The sequence below is a fragment of the Tiliqua scincoides genome, chromosome 6 (assembly GCF_035046505.1).
Source record: "Tiliqua scincoides isolate rTilSci1 chromosome 6, rTilSci1.hap2, whole genome shotgun sequence".
NCBI lineage: Eukaryota > Metazoa > Chordata > Lepidosauria > Squamata > Scincidae > Tiliqua > Tiliqua scincoides.
The window spans coordinates 86,685,595-86,706,637 of record NC_089826.1 but is presented as its reverse complement, the minus strand read 5'-3'; the positions used below and the strand labels follow the sequence as shown (position 1 = coordinate 86,706,637).

At 44.3% G+C, this 21,043-nt stretch overlaps 2 protein-coding genes across 2 annotated transcripts; both read left to right on the top strand.

Annotated features, from left to right (window-relative positions):
• On the top strand, window positions 1-7,698 carry LOC136655309 (polycystin family receptor for egg jelly-like). The gene has a single exon (XM_066631640.1). It carries the CDS (start codon window positions 1-3, stop codon window positions 7,696-7,698), a length of 7,698 nt encoding a protein of 2,565 aa, XP_066487737.1.
• A 2,554-nt stretch (window positions 7,699-10,252) lies between these two features.
• Window positions 10,253-17,947, top strand: LOC136656109 (polycystin family receptor for egg jelly-like). Its single transcript, XM_066632950.1, has one exon. It carries the CDS (start codon window positions 10,253-10,255, stop codon window positions 17,945-17,947), a length of 7,695 nt encoding a protein of 2,564 aa, XP_066489047.1.
• Window positions 17,948-21,043: the final 3,096 nt, after the last annotated feature.

Here is a 21,043-nt window from a genome sequence, read left to right as displayed (position 1 = left end):
ATGCATTGCCCTGTGCTCCTCCTCTTCCTCTCCTGGTTCTCTTCTCAGTTCACAACTGTTGTGCCCCTTTGCTTCCTGCCACCACCACTGCTGGTCACCTGCTCCAATCCACAGCATCGTGTCCATCAGATGCAAGACAACGAACTCCACGTCTCGTGCTTCTGGGATGGGGACATCCACCTGAAATATTCACGAGCCCCAGGACTGACTCTGGAGACAGAAAGAGAAGAGGCAGGTTTGCCACCTGCTCCTCTCTGTCGTTGGTACCGAGACTCTGTCTTGGTCAGCGATACGAACCGCTGGTCAGGGGAGTTGGTGATGGGTGGCCAGACTGGTGGAGGCCGCCGTGCACTTTTGAACTTTACTCAGATCACAGTGCAGTGTGTTTCTGCCTCGTCCCATGTGCCAGCGTGTGTGCATAAGAATTTGAGCATTGAAATGTCTGGACAGGATGTGCACCTTTTCCTCCTCTCACCACACACACTCCCTATCCTGGAATGGCAACCAGTGGAGCTGGGATGGTGCGCACGCCTGAAAAGTTCCATGTGGAGCTACCGCTTCAAGAGTCCAGGAGGGCGTCCTGTGGAACTTCTCATTCCCAGCGACCACCACAGCGAGCCACCCACACCCTCTGCTTATCCGCGGGCAGAATTACGCCAAGTTTGTGCATCCTATTACAGCTACTACACAACCGTGCGCTACCCTCACCGGGGATTCTATACTGCTTCACTTCGAACTGAGAACGGGCCTCAGCTCAACCACAGTCTGGACTTGCATGTGCAGTCTGCTTTGCTTCATGTGTTCAGTGCATCGTCCAACTTGCTCAGCCTCCCGCATAGGACCCTGAGTCTTTCCTGGATGCTCCGACCTCTCGGTTCCGGAATAACGGCTTACACACTGATGGGTGTGCGGGACGTGGAGGAATGGTACCAGTCCTCCAGTTATAATCCTTTTGCTCTGCAAAGGGATTTCTGTGCTGCACCCAAACCACAAAATCCTAGGGAGAAGCTGCTGGCCAACATCTACTTCCGTACCGATGAGATAACGTCTGGAGGACTGACAGGGAAACTCGATTTCTCTAATGGGACTTTGGTTTTCACTGCAAACAGCACAAGCCCAATTCACCTGACACTCAATCCTCAGAAAATCAAGGTGGGCACTTATATTTTCAGCCATGCATTGGGACTGTACTATTCCTCCCAAGAAAGCAGTGCTGCCAACACCACTGGGGAGGGCTCCAGTTCCCACTATATCTTTTATCAGCAGCAGAGCCTCTCTTACCTGATCATCGTGGAATTTGTGCAGCAGCAGTGGTACAGATTCAGCCTCCACATGTACCTGAACCGCAGAGAGGCTCTGTTCAAGGCTCTGGGAGAGAAAGGCATCGAAGTGCATGTTTTCAACGGGCATTCTCCTGACGAGAGTTTGGTCTACGTCGTGTGGTTTATTCCTGCACAGCACCCTCTGCTGCAGTGCGAGTGGGCCTTCAGCTTGCAACTCTTTGATTCAAGGAAAGAACAGCTTCTCTGGAGTAATAATTACACTCACAAGGATCATGTTCATAACGCTTCCCATTTTCTTCCCCGTTCTGTGTTGCCTTTCAAACCGTCTCTGTATACAGGATTTGCAGCCCAAGTGAATTGCAGGAAAACTGGAATTGCCCAGGCTGTTTTGAAAGCCACGGTTAATACTTACACATCAAAGATTATGGAACCCGCAATGGTGTGTCAGAAAAGTTACTGTCATGAAGTAACAGCCATAATTCAGAAGCCGAACCCTTCCAACCCCGTCATGCATCGTACGAGAAAGTCCAAAATTAGCTTGCAAGCAACCACAAAGGCTGTGTGTCAAACACACTCAAATACAGAAATATTCTGGAATATCTATAAGCTTCAGACTTTATGGAACCCTCCAGACTGGTCCAATGCTCTTAAGACATCTGGTAAGATAAGACAAGGTGACGTCACGTTTCATATACCTGCATATTTCTTAGTTGCTGGCTTATATCTCATTAATATGACTATGACAGTCCACCTACCTGCATACAACATAAAGATCAGGGAGTCCGATTCAGTATTTCTCCAGATTCAAGAAGGTGACTTGGTAGCCAACATAGCTGGAGGTTATTTCCGGACAGTTGGTGTTTCTGACCGTTGGACTTTGGATGGATCTGCATCCTTCGATCCAGATTCAGCCAATCCCCATGAAGGAATCCAGTTTAATTGGTATTGCAGCAAGCGGGAAATGGACTATATCACCATGCGCATGAGTTCTGACGCACAGTGCCATCCGGCTCAAACAAGTGTTCACTGGTCAGTTTCCAATCATCCTGTGCAAATTGTGGAGCCCAACACACTTCAAGAAAACACAAAATATTACATGGTTCTGATTATTCAAAAGGAGGCTAAAACCGCACATACATACCAAACAGTTCATGTCGTTCCTGGTTCTGCTCCAGCGCTGAATGTTACCTGCTTTGAAAATTGCGGAAAAGCTGTCAAAGCAACAGAGAGATTGATTTTATCTGGAAAATGCCTAAATTGTGAGAAAGCTCGTCGAACAGCCTACCTTTGGACACTTCTTTCCACGCATTCCAACGAAATATATTTTGATTGGGCTTCCAAAACTACAACTGGGAGATCTAGTCCATCTGTGCATATAAATCCATTGGCTTTTGACTATAAACCAGACACATTCTATACTCTCAGCCTGAAAGTGAGCACACAAGGAAAACAACCAAGTATGTATAAATATTCATTTTATGTTCATACTCCACCTCAGATTGGAAAGTGTATAATTTATCCGAGGGCAGGCACAGCATTCCACACAAAGTTCATTATTCACTGTAGTGGATTTGAAGACAAAAACGGACCTCTTACGTATAAGGTCATAGCACATTCAAACCCAATGAAAATGGCGAAAATATCATCTGTACAAAAAAATACATTTGGAACAATAGTGTATGTTGGTCATTCTCACAAAACTCCTCCGTCATTTCTTCCTGTCGGTACACCTTTAGAAAACTATGCATTGGTAATATATGTTCAGGTGCATGATGTCAATGGAGTATTTTCTCAAGTAATTTTACAGGCAACCGTGCATCCTCCTAGCAAACCGGTACACATTATTCTCCGTGAACTACGCGGCTTAATTGATGGTCCAAATGCCCCTCTGTCCATTTTCCTTACAACTAAAGATTACTTGAATTTAGGCTATTTTGTACATATGGCGGCCTCCATGTTAAATAATATTGAGACTTCGCCAACCATTCATAGGGCCGTGACTGATTTGCGGAGAATCCTCCTGAATTTGTCTGTAGAGATTCCTATGACTGCAGCAGAGCTAATAAGCCAGGTTGTCTCCAGTATTTGTCAAATAACACAGCAAGCAAATGCAATTAATAGTGATGCCCAACTACTTGCAGTCAAGAAACTAAAAGAAGCGAGTGGAGCCCTAAAAGTGCACAGGAGCAAAGATTTAGGTTCTAAGGACACCGAGATACTTGGCAGTGGTATTCTGACTGGGCTGTCCAATGTGTTGAGAGCCTCACTGCTGAACAATGGGAGCGTCAGTGTAGCCGTAGTTAAGGAAATCATATCTGTGACAGAGGCATTAGCAGATCTTGTCTTACTGAGTAAAGTCCCTGGGGAATATGAAACAAGTATGGAGGCTGAAGGCTGGACCGTTCACTTATGGAAGAATGAGAAGTGGGAAGTCTCTGGATCCTTTTTTAAGAGACAAAAGTGCAAGAACTGTTTTCGTGCCAAACTGAAGCAGGAAGACAACAGGGACTTACTAGCTGATGCGGTGGTTTCCACAGTTCTGCAGGAGTTTGATAAGAATCCCTTCCCTTGGCTGACAGATGCAACAGACATTCGCACCGCAGTGACTGGATTCAAAATGGTCGGCGCAAAGGCGAATGGCGACACCATAGGGATCACCCCTGAAGTAGTAGAAATGATCATGGATAGAAAGGATAAGGACTCTGCCACCTTTGGTCTGACCCTAGGAGTGAACAAGACCTCTTCTCAAACAACTGGGGGCTTTAGTTTTGAAATAAACAGAAGCTCCAAAGACATTCTGGTTCAGATTTTATGCGATACGAAAGTTACTTTCAGTGTTTCTGTCCACTTGGGGCTGAATGTCAGTAGTCCTCCCATTGCTGCTTATACTGCTTCCTTTGACAAATCGCCAGTACCAAGTGAAGTGGATTCTAACATCACCGACTGTGCATTTAAGGCTCCTTATATCCTTTGTCTTCCTCAGTCTCTGCTGTGGTCTCCAGGCAGCCAAGAAGACAAATGGAACATCTCCATTGTCTTACATGCACACCCAATTGTGAGAAGTCAGACCCTGAAGAGAGTTCGCATTGCTCTGTTCACAGCAAACTGCCTGGAGCTGGATGAAGTTCAGAACCAATGGAAAGAAGGAACATGCAGTCTTGGCCCTCTGACCAGCTGGTCTAAGATTCATTGCATTTGCAAAACAAGAGAGCGTAGCGTCAGAGCAACCAGCCCTCAGTCCACCAGGATCTCCAGCTCTGGTGTCCAATTTGTGGCTGGCAAAATTATTTTATACCCCAATCCTCTGGACACGACCAAGATCCTATTAGCAGAATTTGACACGAATCCGGTGCCACTGTTTACGGTCTTTTTCATTTTCACGGGCTACATCTTCTGTGTTATCTGGACCATGAACAAAGATAAATCGGATCAGAGAAGAACAAATAAAATCCTTGTCTTGCCAGACAATGACCCTTACCACAGTGTGCGCTACCTGGTAACCATATACACAGGGAGTCGGTTGGGATCAGGGACCACAGCGGACGTTTATATCGAACTAACCGGCAAAGACGGAGCAAGCGATGTACATCACTTGAAACACCCACAGTTCCCAAGCTTTTTTCGTACAGCTGTCGATACATTTCTCCTCACGACCATGACTGACATCGGGGACATTGTTTCCATTCATGTCTGGCACAATAATGGTGGCTCTTCTCCGGACTGGTACTTGAGCCGAGTCAAAGTATACAATGCTCACACTAAAAAATCCTGGTTGTTTATATGCAGAAGTTGGTTCGGGCTTGGCAGGGGAGACTGCAAAATAGAAAGGACATTTGAACCGAGCATCCAAGATAGCCCCTTAAATAAAGCAGATTACTTTATGATAAAACTTGCCAAAGACTTGGAAGAGAATCACGAGTGGCTCTCCATCTTTGCTCAGGTTGTCACTGGTACTTTCACTCGGGTCCAGCGACTGTCCTGTTGCTTAACAATCTTGCTCTGCACTCTGCTGCTTAACATTATGTTCTTCAGTAACAAAGAGGTGATTGGCCCGGCACAGATGCGGTATATGCAGTCCATCTACATTGGGGTTGTGAGTGCTTTGGTCATCATCCCCTTGCAAGTGTGTATAACTTGGTTCTTTAAATATTCCAAGGAGAAGCCTAAACCAAATAAGCCCGGTGTGACCAAGCCACAAACCAATGTTTCCTTTTTGTCTGAAACCCCTGCGAAAGAAAACAATTCGGGAGGTCCTCAAACTTCAGAAGAAAAAACCGAGGATCTGCCAGACAAAGACACAGATGAAGACAACAAACTACTGAACAAAGTGCTCATGTTCTTTCTGCAAACACCAGAATTTCCGTGGTGGTTTCGATATGTTGCCTGGTTTTTAGTCTTTACCGTATCTGGACTTGCTTCAATTGTTATCATATTATATGGCTTGACCTATGGCTATACAACATCGATAGAGTGGTTTATAGCATCCTTGACATCATTCTGTGAAAGTGTATTTTTGTTACAGACCCTGAAGATGGTTCTCTTTTCAGCGATGAGTACCATTAATCTCAAATACCTGGAGAAAATCCCTTGGATAACTACAGAACAATATCAAGAGATGCAACTAGTACGTGTAAGCATGGATGATGAAGACCCGAGACAAGTACATCGTGAGCTTGCCAGACGTAGACGCACAAGGGAATACCAGCCCATGAAGGAGGACGAAGTCATTGTCTTGAGGAAAAGAGTGAAGGCACAACACTTAGCTTTTGTTTTTGTAAAGGATATTGTGTGTCATATAGTCTTCTCAAGCTGTGTTTTTTCCCTTACTTATGAAACAGAAACCACCACTGCTTTTTACTACAATCAAATTATTTACAAGAAATTCTCTCCTGGTCTGTCCAACGTGAATAAACTGGAGCACATTTACATGTGGATGAATGATGTTTTTGTGCCACTGATACACAATGACTATTACCCTACCTATCTTTCAGATACCTGGTCCAAAATCCTTGGTTCACCTAGAATGAGACAAAAAAGAGCTAAGAATATCACAAAGACATGTTTCTCTCCCCGCAACTACTTTAACAATCTTATGATCAGTAAAACCCACTGCCGATATCAACATGACGTTGATCCAGAAGATCAAACAGACTATCTTGGGTCATGGACAGCCCCAACCACTGAATCGACTTCCAATCACTCCAGCAGTTATAAAGGGTTCACTTACCAGTCTGTTGATCAGTGGGAATATACATCTTATGGTGTTTTAAACACATATGGGACTGGTGGGTATAGTTTTTATTTTTTTCCTCACGAACAACGACCAAATACAACCAAGAGACTGGAAGATCTGCAAAGGAACAAGTGGCTTGACGATAAGACCTGGGCCGTGATTTTTGAGCTGACCACTTTTAATGCAGATGTAGACCTGTACTGCAGTGTCACCGTCATATTTGAGCTCTCCGACATGGGCATTGTCAACACAAGTTTGTCAGTCCACTCTTATAAGCTTTCCATTTGGACTTATCAGACCATCTCTCAGATGTTTGCGCACGGAGTTTTAACATACATTCTTGTCTTTTATCTTGCTGATGAATTTCTGCTGCTGCAGCAAGAAAGACTCAGTTATCTACAAACTGCAACAAATGTACAAAATCTTGCAATCAAGTCAATGAGCTTTATGTTCATTTTGTTGATTGCGCTGAAATTCAAACTGGCTGGAACTTTGTTGAACTCCCACCTGGTTAATCCCGAAGAATTTGTTCCCTTCCATGTCGTTTCTCAAATTGACCAGCTCTACAGGGTCGTTGCGGGCCTTCTGGCTTTTTTGCTGGTCTTGAAACCCTATCGCTATTTCAGATTTCTGTACAAAGTGCGTCTGGCAGAGAGGACTCTGGCCGCAGCTCTTCCTACATTTGTTTACTTGTCTATGACTGCGGTTCTGTTCTTTTCTATATACATGTTGTTTGGACATCTAATATTTGGCCAGTATAACTGGGATTATAATACTTACCTTCATGCTTTCCAGTCCGTAGTTTCTTACTGCTTTGCTCCAAGTAGGCAGGCTGGACTTCCATCCAATTTGTGGTTAGAGATGTTTTTTCGAGTTACATTATTTTTTTCACTGGCTGTTCTTTTCGCCAACTTATGGCGAGCCGAACTGATCTGGACTTACACGCGGATGAAGCAGCCAGTTTATGAACAACACTCTGATGAAGCAGAAGCAATAAACTTTGTTGTTCTGAAGATCCAAAGTACTTGGTTTTTGATGACCCGTCACCCATCAGCCACAACTGACCAACACCCATTCACCAATGTAATATTTGGGAAGCCGGTGACAACTGAAGATCAACAGCAAGGACTGCGAACCAGGCAAATCGACGGGGAGAAGAAGGAGACATATCTGGTTATTTGAGGAAGATGCTGGGAAAATCTGAATAAATTATGTACTGTTTCTTTCCCAAGCTGATCCACATAGAATGTCTCTAAATTTGCTAGCAAGATCTCAGTGGCTTTCCATTCTCCTTCATAAGTTTTTCCACCTCTGAAATGCCTCTGATTCCTCTCTCATGCCAGTCCTATTAACTCCCCATGGGTGATGTAGCCACGCCAACGGGATTACGCTGCATCCCGTGGGGGGGTTTTGAGTGCAAAGTCTCCTCAGGGTAAGGAAACATTTGTTCCCTTGCCCCGGAGAAGCCCTCGTTGCTGCACTGGGTCTACTTGGACCTGTGCCAGCAATATAGCTGGCACAAGACCAAGTGGAGCCAGGGAGGTGGAAGAAGGCCAGAAAAGGGGATAGGATACTGACCTTGATGAGACCTTCTTTCCACTGCATTCTCCTTCCTATTCCCTCCCTATTCCAGCCACGTCTTCTTCCCACCCCACACTGATTTACCGGCTCTGAGGCTCTTTCTCCACCCACTGGTGCATGGACTGGCCACTTGCCGCTTTTTTGGTGCGCTGCGCTTTGTGACAGCCGTTAAAGAACTTATGCTGCTGGAAAACCGATACAGCACTATTTCCACCAGCATATGGCCCTGTTAGGATTGGGCCATCAGCTTATTATCTTTGGAGTTTTAAATTGGCACTAATTAAAGGGCCAGTGACTACCCAAAAATCAATCAATCAATCAATCAATCAATCAACCAATCAATCAATCAATCAATCAATCAATCAATCAATCAATCAATCAATCAATCAATCAATCAATCAATCAATCAATCAATCAATCAGAGTATGAGACTGGGGACCTAACACTGATCAGAACCTTTAGATATAGGCTGATGGGTTCTGAGCTGTCTGTGACAGATCAGGAGAGAGATCCTGGGGTGGTGGTGGACAAGTCGATGAAAGTGTGGACTCAATGTGCAACAGCAGTGAAGAAGGCCAATTCTATGCTTGGGATCATTAGGAAGGGTATTGAGAACAAAACGGCTAATATTATAATGCCGTTGTACAAATCGATGGTAAGGCCACACCTGGAGTATTGTGTCCAGTTCTGGTTGCCGCATCTCAAAAAAGACATAGTGGAAATGGAAAAGGTGCAAAAGAGAGCGACTAAGATGATTACAGGGCTGGGGCACCTTCCTTATGAGGAAATGCTATGGCGTTTGGGCCTCTTCAGCCTAGAAAAGAGACGCCTGAGGGGGGACATGATTGAGACATACAAAATTATGCAGGGGATGGACAGAGTGGATAGGGAGATGCTCTTTACACTCTCACATAATACCAGAACCAGGGGACATCCACTAAAATTGAGTGTTGGGAGAGTTAGAACAGACAAAAGAAAATATTTCTTTACTCAGCGTGTGGTTGGTCTGTGGAACTCCTTGCCACAGGATGTGGTGACGGCATCTGGCCTGGACACCTTTAAAAGGGGATTGGACAAGTTTCTGGAGGAAAAATCCATTACGGGTTACAAGCCGTGATGTGTATGTGCAGCCTCCTGATTTTAGAAATGGGCCATGTCAGAATGCCAGATGCAAGGAGGGCACCAGGATGAGGTCTCTTGTTATCTGGTGTGCTCCCTGGGGCATTTGGTGGGCCGCTGTGAGATACAGGAAGCTGGACTAGATGGGCCTATGGCCTGATCCAGTGGGGCAGTTCTTATGTTCTTATGTTCTTATGATCCTGCCCACACCACAGTGAAGCTTCCTGCAGAACTTAGTGCTTTGCACCCCCTTTAGCTACGCCACTCACTTCCAGGGCTACTTGGTTCTTGTGTGAACTCAGGCGCCATTTCAGGCGGCCCAGGGGGAACTGGGGCCTCAGTTGATAGGAGCAACTGCTGGCTGGCTCTGAGTTGACTCATGGGGGCTGCTGGGGATTACCCTGGGGCAAGGGACTTAATAATCCCTTCCCATGAAGAAGCCACCAGTGGCCAAAAATCCCCCAAGGGAGTCAGCGGAATCCTCACCTCAACACTGCAGTGGAATTTAATTAGGATTGGGCTGCCCATCATGAACAACCCCACTTGCTGACGTGGAAGTCTAGAGAAAGCTTTATATGCTGCTTGGTGTATAAAGTTGACCCTCAGGCATCAGTTTAACCATGAAAACAGATAAAGCATCCTTAAGGAGCTCAGTTCATGAAAGTGTATGTAAGCAGACCAGTGTTCTAAGTGAAATATTATCCGTCATAATTCTCATACAAGCTCCAAATTTCCACCACCTTTGTATTTCCAAAATGAATGTGCTAATAATAAAAGGGAATGAATGCAGCTTGGTAATATGGCCAAACATGGCTCTATAAGAATCTTAGATAATGGGATTTGCAAGAACTATGAACAGAGTTCAGAACCCATCCAGCAAGGAAGGACAACAGATATTGCCAGCCAAACGGAACCTGGTTTTCCAAGGCAACAGCAGTAAGAATCTAGAATCCATTCAGATTCTATTGTTGTGCCCCCCTCTTGTTGCCAGGAGACAGCTATCGCTACTGCCCTATGTTTCTTTGTTGCGCCAACAATGCGGTGCCTCTCCCTCCTCTTCCTTTTCTATGGCAGATGTTGTTCCCAGTTCCTGACAGCAACACCCCTTCTGCCCCCACCAGTGTCCATCACTTGCTCAAAGCCCCCAACACGCGTTTATCAACGACAGGATCACAAACTCCGGATATCGTGTCTGTGGGATGGGGCTATTGAGATGAGATACTCAAGGGGGCCAGGAGCGGATTCAGAGAAGGAAAGGGCAGGCTTACAACCTCCTCCAATCTGTCGTTGGTATCGAGATTCCATCTTGTTGAACAATACAAGAAGCTGGTCTGGTCAGCTGGCGCTGCGCCCAGGCCTTACCGGGGAAGTCACCCACCCACCATGGGCCCGCAGTCAGATCACCATACAATGCGTATCAGCTTTGTGCACACCACCCTTGTGCCTTCACCACAACCTGAGCATTGAGATGGCTGGACAAGATGTCCGCCTTTTCCTGCTCCGGCCACGCACACTTCCAATTTTTGAGTGGCAGAGGGTGCCACTGGGTTGGTGTGCCCGACTTAAGAGTTCCATATGGAAGTACCACTTCAGAAGTCAAGGGGGGCATCCTGCAGACCTCCTCATTCCCAGCAACCAGCATAGTGAGCCACCTCCATTCACTGTCTATCCTAAGGCTGAGTTGCACCAGATATGTGCATCCTATTATAGCTATCAATTGACTGTGTGCTACCCCCGTCGCGGATTTTATACCGCTTCACTCAGTGTTGAACATGAACCTCCGATCAGCCTTAGCATGGACTTAATGGTGGAGCCTGCCTTGCTACATGTTTTCAGTGGACATTCCAAATTGCTGAGCCATCCGCACAGAGCTCTCAGCCTTTCGTGGCGTCTTCTGCAGCTCAGTCAAGGAATAGTGGCTTATAAACTTGTGGACAGGGCTGGTGTGGGAGGGTGGTCTCACTCCTACAGTTACAACCCTTTTTCTCTGCAGAGCAATTTCTGTGCTGGTCCCAAATCACGTCATTCTGAGGAGAAGGTATTGGCCAACATCTACTTCCGTACCAATGAGATAACGTTTGGAGGACTGACAGGGAAACTCGATTTCTCTAATGGGACTTTGGTTTTCACTGCAAACAGTACAAGCCCAATTCAGCTGACACTCAATCCTCAGAAAATCAAGGTGGGCACTTATATTTTCAACCATGCATTGGGACTGTACTATTCCTCCCAAGAAAGCAGTGCTACCAACACCACTGGGGAGGGCTCCAGTTCCCACTATATCTTTTATCAGCACCAGAGCCTCTCTTACCTGATTGTCGTGGAATTTGCGCAGCAGCAGTGGTACAAATTCAGCCTGCACATGTACCTGAACCGCAGAGAGGCTCTGTTCAAGGCTCTGGGAGAGAAAGGCATCGAAGTGCATGTTTTCAACGGGCATTCTCCTGACGAGAGTTTGGTCTACGTCGTGTGGTTTATTCCTGCACAGCACCCTCTGCTGCAGTGCGAGTGGGCCTTCAGCTTGCAACTTTTTCATTCAAAGAACCAGCATCCCATTCAGAATTATACGTATGCCTACACAGATCACGTCAGAAATGCAGCACAATTCATTCCTGACTCTGTTTTGCCTTTCAACCCAGCTGTTTACACTGGCTTTGTAGCACGCGTGAAATGTACTAGCAGTGGAGTCATTTCCGTTATGTTAAAAACCTCTATTAACGTGTATGCTTCAAAGGTCATAGAATCCAGAGTGGCTTGCCTGGAAAAACCCTGTTCTGTGGCAGGGGTTCGCATCCAGAGAACTGACCCTTCGAAACATGTCTTGCACTATGCTCACGGGACAGAATTTTCTCTGGTAGCAGATACATGGATCAACTGCCCAGGTCCCAAACAAACAGATGTCATTTGGAACATCTATAAAGTCCCAAATATAACAACTACACCAGACTGGTCGAAACCGATTCAACCACCTGGTGTTGGAAGGACAAATGTCACCACACTGGATGTTCCTGGTTCCAGCTTAAATGATGGCTTATATCTCTTTAATTTTACAGTGAAATTAATCCCAATGGATAAAAGGGACAGCATGGCAAGGTCTGATTCAGTGTTTGTTGAGATTGGATCAGATAACCTGGTTGCTGTCATTTCTGGAGGCCCTTCCCGGGAAATTGGATTTTCTGATCAATGGACACTAGATGGAACTGGTTCCTTTAAGGCTGGGGCAGTCCAGCCTGCTGAAGGATTCACTTTTACCTGGTACTGCACCAAGCAAAAAATGGATTATGTAACCATGACACTAAGTGAACAGGGGAGATGTTGCCCTAATCAAGTTGATCTGAAATGGACAGCCTCCTCCGATCCAATTCAAATGATACAACCCAAAACGCTTCAGGGCAATACTGTGTATTATTTTCGCCTGGTGGTTCAAAATCATTACAGAACAGCTCAGGCTGAACAAGTCATATATATACAACCTGATTCTGCACCTGTTTTGAATGTCACATGTATTGAAAATTGTGGTAGGTCGGTAATTCCAAATGAAAGATTTTGTCTCTCTGGTAAATGCTTAAACTGCAGAACTAGGAAGCCTCTCTATTACTGGTCACTTCTCTCAGCACATTCAACCGAAGTAAGTTTTGATTGGTCTTCAAAAACTACAACTGGCAGGTCCAATTCATATCTACGTATAAATGCTTTTGCATTTTCATCCATGACAGATCAGTCATACGTTCTTAGACTGAAAGTAATCACAAAGGAAGGACAGTCAGCTGCCTATGAGCATTTTTTTAATGTTCATAATCCACCTCAGATAGGGACATGTGTCCTTAATCCAAAGGTAGGTGTGGCATTTCTAACAAAATTCATTATTGAGTGCAGTGGGTTTGAAGACAAGAATGAACCTCTTACATATAAAGTTATAGCAGCAGCAGACCAGATGAAAATTAGTACCATATCTTCACTGGAGAATAGCCCTTTGGGAATAATAGTCTATGCTGGTCATGAGCGTAGAACTCCTCAGTCTTTTCTCCCAGGTGGTACTCCATCCCAGGACTCTGCCTTGATCATATATATTCAAGTGTGTGATGCTGTTGGAGCATGTTCTCAACTAACTTTACAGGCAACTGTGCATTATCAAATGAAAAGTAAATCAACAGACGTTCATGGTGAACTCCATGGTTTAGTCAATGGACCAAGGTCACCTATGACAGTTTTGCTTTTAACTAAGGATTACTTTAACCTTGGTTATTTTGTATACATGGTGGCATCTGCGTTAAATAATATAGAGACCTCACCAACCAATCAGGGCTCCAAAGCAAATTTGCGACAAGTCCTGCTTAATATGGCTACAGGGATACCTTCAGCACAGGTACAAGAAATAAACCAAGTGATCTTGAGTATTTGTCAGATCACGCAGGAAATCACTGAAGTGAACCAGGAAGCGCAACTGCTTGCAGTCAGAAAATTAGAAGAAGTAAGCGATGCTCTAAGAAGGCATCGGGACAAAGATTTAGGTTCTAAGGAAACAGAGATCCTTGGCCAAGGGATATTTATTGGACTGTCCAATGTGCTGAGAGCATCTCTGCTGAACCAGAGGAAAGTCAATATTGACACTGTTAAAGAAACCATCTCGGTGATGGAGAAGTTGGCAGACCTAGTCTTACAAGGTAAAGTCCCCGGGGAACAGGAAACAACTATGAAGACCAAAGACTGGATCATTCACTTATGGAAAGATGAGAATTGGGACATTTCTGGAACTTTCTCTGAGAGAAGTCATTGTAAGAACTGTTTTTATCCCAAACTAAAGCAAGGTGACCCTGCTGAATTACCAGTAGATGCTGTGGTTTCCACGGTTCTTTATGAATTTGACCAAAATCCCTTTCCTTGGTTGCTTCATGCAGCAGACATCGGCACAATGGTGACTGGTTTCCAAATGACGGGCACCAGATCTAATGGCGACACAATCAGGATCGTGCCTGATGTCGTTGAAATGGTCATGGCTAGAACTGATGGGGACGCCGCTAGCTTTGCCTTGACTATTGGACCAGACAAAAAACTCCCTAAAACAACTGGCGGGTTTAGTTTCGAGGTAAAGAGAAGCTCCAGAGATGTTCTTATCCAGATTATCTCTAAAATAAAGGTTACTTTCCATGTATTTGTATATCTCAATATTAGCCACCCTCCTGTAGCTCTCTACATTGCTTCACATGACAGTCCTCCAGCACTGAAGGAAGTGGGTTCTAAGATCACTGACTGTGCAGTTAAAGCTCCTTATATTATTTGTCTTCCTCAGTCATTCCTTTGGTCTCCAACCCAAGCTTACAAACAAGCAGACAAATGGAACGTCACTATTGTCCTACAAACGCACCCTATTGTGAGCGACCAGACCACTACTGTGGTTCGCATCGCTGTTTTTGCAGCATACTGCCTACAACTGGATGGAGTTCAACACCAGTGGAAAGAAGGAACATGCCGTCTCGGCCCTCAGACCAGTTATTCCAAGATACATTGTGTCTGTACACCAAACAAGCATAGTAAAAGAACAGCTGATCCCCAATCAACAGGGCTCTCCAGGCCTGGCATCCGATTTATGGCGAGCAAAATCCGTTTATTCCCCAGTCCTGTGGATTTGAAAGTGGAGCTTTTAGTAAAGACTGGCCGAAATCTTATACCACTGTGGACAGTGCTTACCATTTTTATAAACTTTATTGTCTTGGCTGTCTGGGCCATAAGGAAAGATAGAAAGGTTGTAATCAGGGACCCCATCATAGACCTGCCAGATAATGATCCCTTTCACAAGGTTGGGTACCTGGTCACCATATACACAGGAAATTGCTGTGGTGCAGGCACTGCAGCTGATGTCTTCATTCGGCTAATTGGACAAGCAGGGGTCAGTGATGTACACCAACTGAAGCATCCCCGGTTCCCAAAGATCCTGCAGCGGGGGTCTGTTCACACCTTTCTCTTAACCACTAAGGAAGATTTAGGAGACATTTTTTCTCTACATGTCTGGCATAATAATTCTGGCTATTTTTCGTCCTGGTACTTAAGTCGAGTCAAAGTACAAAACTTGGCCACACAACAGTCGTGGCTGTTCATGTGCAGGAAATGGTTGGCCCTTGGCCAGGGTGATGGCCAAATAGAAAGGACATTTACTGCTACAGATCCAGCTGCACCTTTAAGGAGAATCGATTACTTCCTGATAACTGTGGCCAATGACTTGTTCAAAAATCACCTGTGGCTGTCTCTCTTTGCCCGTGAGAAGGATAACTCTTTCAGCACATTCCAAAGGGTCTCCTGTTGCTTTACAATTCTGTTGAGCCTTCTGATGATCAACACTCTGCTCATAATATTTACGACGACGGAAAATTCAGCAGTATTACACTATCGGCAGACTGTGATATATGGACTCGAAAGCACTTTCTTTTCCGTCCCCCTGCAATTGATTGTGATCTCCTTGTTCAAGTATTCCAAAGAAAAGCCGTCACAATATAATACAGCTCAACCAGAAGAAGACTCCACTTTGCCATCGGACAGACTTGGTAATGAGGGTGATCCAGGAGACGTCTCACCTTCCAAAGTGAAATTGCAGGCGCTCCCACCAGCAGCTACCAATTCCAGTCAGAAAAATGCTGCAGAAAAAGAACCATTTTATGTGAAAACACGGAGAGTGCGGCTGTGTTGGTGGTGCAGATATGTAGCTTGGGTTTTCGTCTTTGTCCTATCTGTGACATCATCATTTATCACCATATTTTATGGTCTGTCCTACACCTATGGAATGTCCTTAGAGTGGTTAATTGCCTGTATAGTCTCAGCTTTCCAACACATATTTGTCCAGCAAACCTTAAAGACAGTTTGGTTGTCAGCCTTTGGCAGCATTTTTACCAAGGACTCTGGAAGTATTCAATGGTCAAGCTACAAAGGTAAGAAACCAAGTGGTAGAACGATGACTGCTGATGAGATGGTGCAGTTGCATAACGAACTTGTTCGAGTTAGAGCTTCCAAGCGATACCAGCCACTAGGCAAAGATGAGGTCGCCATCATGAGAAAGATACACAGGGTGAAGTTTCAAGCTTATATGTTCACAAAAGACCTGGTCTGTCACTTTGTTTTCTTATCCTTAATTTTAATTTGGTCCGATTCTTCCGAAACAACCAGTAGCTTTTATTACAATCAACATATACGCAGCAAATTCTCATTCGGTTTGTCTAAAGTTGATAAGACCGAGGATATCTATACATGGATGAGAGATGTCTTCTTGCCGTTGATACACAATGACTATCAACCAACCTATATTTCAGAGACCTGGTCTAAAATTCTTGGATTGCCCAGAATGAGGCAAATAAGAGCGAAGGATATGAAAAAGGACTGTTTCCAGACACTCTACCTAATAAGGCCAGTTGCAAATAAAACTCACTGTCATCACCTATATGGAATTGACCCAGAAGACCAAGCTGACTATCTTGGGTCATGGACCATGCCAGCTAATCATCCAGTTTCCAGGACTTACAATGGTTTTTTAGGCTTCACATATGAACAAAGCGCTAAGGACTGGGACTATGACTCCCACGGAGAATTGTACAGCTATCCGGCCAGAGGATACAGTTTTTATTTTTTCCCAAAAGAACCACAAGTGAATTCCACAGAGAGGTTGGCTGATTTGGAGACAAACCAGTGGCTTGATGACCATTCCTGGGCAGTGATTTTGGAGCTGACTGCTTTCAATCCCGATGCAGATTTGTTTTGTAGTATCTCAGTCATCTTTGAGTTTTCTTATTTAGGCTTTCTTAACAGAAGCTTGTCTGTTCATTCTTATAAGCTTCCCATCTTTAGTCAGCAAACCAAGATGCAATTTTTTGTGTTTGTGGTTATCATAGTTATGCTTATCATTTATATTGTGGACGAATGTTGGGTTCTGCATCAAGAAAGGACAAATTATTTCAAGGCGGCTGCCAACTTAATCAATTTTGGACTAAAGACAATCTGTGTGTCAGTTATTTTGCTACACATAGCCAAATTTTTGATTGCTGTTAAGATTCTTCAGTTTTATTTGCATCATTCAGAAGAATTCACTCCCTTCCATAAAGCCTCCAACCTTGATCGGTTTGTCAAAAACACAATCGGGTTTTTGGTTTTTTTCCTCATTTTGAAAACCTATCGCTATTTCAGATTCATGTATGACGTGCGCCTGGCTCAGAAAACCCTTTTTGCAGCTCTTCCTACATTGCTGAACCTGTCTATAGCAGGGGGCATATTTTTTTTTGCATTTGTGTCCTTTGGATACCTAGTATTTGGTCAGCATGAATGGAATTACAGAAAAATGGTTTATTCCTTCACAACGATACTATCCTATTGTACAATGGCATTTAGGCACACAGAATTTGCATCTGCTAAAACCTTGGCAGGTTTCTTTCTAGCGGCATTTATGTTGGTGATGGTTTGTGTTGTTGTCAATTTGTCTCATGTAATCTTCATTTCTGCCTATACAGAAATGAAGGAACTTGGCAGTAAGGAACATTCCCACGAAGCAGAGACAATGTACTTAGTGATCCAAAAGATCTATAGAATGCTGTTTTCTGCCCTCTATGGTACTGAGCCCAAAACAGAAACAGACATTTTCAACACTGTATTATATGGCAAACCTACTCGGAAAAACGATCTGGAAAATATATATAGAAAAATTAATAGAAATCATTTTGAAAGCCCGCAGATAAGTGACAAAAATCTTGTCTGAGTTTGAGAAGACACTGAGAAGGAATTACTTGATTTCTGTGATATTTTTCACCAGCAGTTGGCATGGACCCCGATTATGCTTATAGTCACAGAGGCTCATTCTATGAATAGAGGGAGGGGGCACTGCATTCCTGTACAAACCCCTTCTGCTCCTGGAAGGACCTCTTCAGCAAACACAACTGTTCATGGAAGGAGCCCCCATGCAAATCCAGGCATAAGTTAGGATCCAAGTCATCATCAGGACTAATGGGGAATATTCCCAGGCATCTCAGAAATGCATGCGTTTCCTTGACTGATTCCCCTCACGATTTGAGATAATCACCAACACACTTACCTTGGTTTGGTGAAAACCACTGGGAAGCGGTGGCGTAGCTGGAGGGGGGACGGAGCACTCAACCTGGCAGGGAGGTGGGTGAGTGGCCCCTCCCTTTGGAGCCATTCCTGGCTGGAAGAGCAAAACGGAGACTTATGGCTCCGTTTTGCCCCGCCTGGCTGGGAATGGCTCCGAAGGGAAGGGCTGCTCACCCATCTCTTTACCAGGCTGAGTGCTCCGTCCCCCTCCAGCTATGCCACCGCTGGGAAGGGCTTCAGTAATCCCTTGAATCCCACATGTCTGTATTCATGAATTGTGGCTGAACTGATTTTCACCAGTTAGGCAAACCTTGATGCAGGAGGCCACAAATGAAGTGTCCATTCTTAAAATTGTCTTAAAATGGACTCTTAAGAGTCCATTCTTAAAATTGACCGATCCCTACTTTAAGAAGAGAACAGTCTGAACTGGAAAAGGCAACAGGATGCACCTTTAGAGGCAGTGAAGAAATATGTGCGAGCACAAGACATTTTGCAGCTCACAACTAGGAAGCTGCCATGTTCATTTGAGACTTAGCTGCTGGAGGGGTCACAATATAATTGTCACAAGATAATTAGTATGTTAAACGCTTATTGGATACAGTCATTGGACACTTATTGTCCCAATTTAACCTTAAGAGCAGACAGGAATCAATCCAGTACATGGTATGTGATAACATGCAGAAAGGTTTTGATGAAAATGAAATAGGAAAAAAAATGTGTTCAATGTTGAACCTCTACTGGAGTCAAGTTTACAAAAATTCTTTGTAATTCTCTGCCTGCTTATCTCACTTGTAAAAATCTCTTCTTTATCATCCGCCCAAACAAGGATTTTTTTTATTTTTTTTGCAGAATTCAGATGTCTTTTCACACTAACCTCTAGATACTTGCTGATGTGTTCAGAGATATTTGTCCAAGCAGTTAATTTGTACCTTTTTCTGAAACCTCGGTTGTTATTGCACTTAGTATTTGCTTATTTGAGCCACTGTGAAGTTAAAATGAGTTTTTTTAATGAATCCAAAACTAAGCATCCTTTCAGTGTTAAGAGCAATTATATTTCAAATGTGTTTTTTCTTCTTTTGAATAAATGTTACAGCTTTCTTTATCCTGTGACTGATGTTATGATTTACTGTTTTATTTAATTACCACCCCCCAAATGTTTATGGCATTGCTGTCCATTTTTGGAAGAATTTAATTAAGAAATTAAATTAAATTCTGTGAAAAATCTGTGAAAAAAATTGTTAGTTAAGTCTCTAGGTTTTCACAGTGATTATCAAAGTCATCCAGGATGCTAAGGTCCTGTAACTAGAGTATGCCTCAATTCTAACAACTTTGAAGGCCATAGTATTATAGTGTGACATGGCTAATTCAATTCTTGTCCCTTAGAGGTGGTTGTATTTTGAAACCGCAAAGCCAACAGCATTCACAACTGACAATACTGGAGAATAAAATCAAATAAATGTGAACTTTCAAACAAGTCCAAATGGTTTGTACAAATAAAAACAATTTTTTTATTTGTACAAACTAAAGGCGATGACATGTCCATCACGATCCAGTGCAGTAGCATAGCTAGAGGGGGTGCAAAGCACTTAGTTTTACAGGGCACCTCACTGTGCTGTGCAAGCAGCCCCTCGGAACCATTCCAAGTGCTGGGAGCAAAATGGAGGTGTATGCCCAGAATGACTCCAAAGCATTCTGGGCATACAAAGCAGCCCCTTTGGAGTCATTCTGGGCATACACCTCCATTTTGCTCCCAGCACTTGGAATGGTTCCGAGGCGAGGGGCTGCTTGCACAGCACAGTGAGGTGCCCTGTAAAACTAAGTGCTTTGCACCCCCCTCTAGCTATGCCACTGATCCAGTGTTGTTTACGTTACAAACATCAAACTTAAAACTACTACATGACATATATAGCTAAGAATTTGTGATGTTTTCTATTAGCCGCCAGGAATAAAATGCAACCTTTTCTACTATATCTGGGGACAGGCATCTTATCACAGTAGCCGAGCACATGCACGGTGTCGGATTCAGCCCTTTTCATCCCCAGCCAACAGGATTTCAAGTAGCTCAGGTAGGTCAGGAAATCTTTGTGTTTGAGACCTTGGAGAGCCGCTCTAAGGACCAGGCCAGGTGGGCCAACAGAGTGACCCAGAATTTTGCAGCTTCTTTTGTTCCTACATTTTTGATTCTACTGGCTAGGAACAATTTTTCCACTCTAAGAAAATGTGGCGATATGGCTACATATACCATATTTTTCGCTCCATAAGACACACTTCCCCCCCCCAAAAGTGGGGGGGGGAAGTGTGTGCGTCTTATGGAGCGAATACTGGGGGCAATGTCCGCACCGGGGGCAAGGTCCTCATTTGCACAGGCGCCACAGGGGGAGGGCAGGCGGAGAACAAAGGGGGCAATGTCTGCACCGGGGGCAAGGTCCTCATTTGCGCAGGCGCCACAGGGGGAGGGCAGGCTTACTTTAAAAGTAAGTTTTCCTCCTCTAAAAACTAGGTGCGTCTTATGGTCAGGTGCGTCTTATGGAGCGAAAAATACGGTAAATTTTCAGCTTTTTCACACAAAGAAAATAGTTTTATATGACATTGATACAAAAGGAGTATGTTTTAAGCAGATTACACTGTAACGAGGGAAAAGGAGAGGCATGACCAAAGACAGGAAATGTAGCTCCTTGATAAGTCAGCCGTACATGGACCTGGATGCCCAGTGACCTGCAGAATTCTAGAATTTGCTCACTCATCC

Bases quoted from the DNA above. Each gene is read 5' to 3' on its own strand.
- LOC136655309 (XM_066631640.1), top strand. From the start codon at position 1: ATGCATTGCCCTGTGCTCCTCCTCTTCCTCTCCTGGTTCTCTTCTCAG.
- LOC136656109 (XM_066632950.1), top strand. From the start codon at position 10,253: ATGCGGTGCCTCTCCCTCCTCTTCCTTTTCTATGGCAGATGTTGTTCC.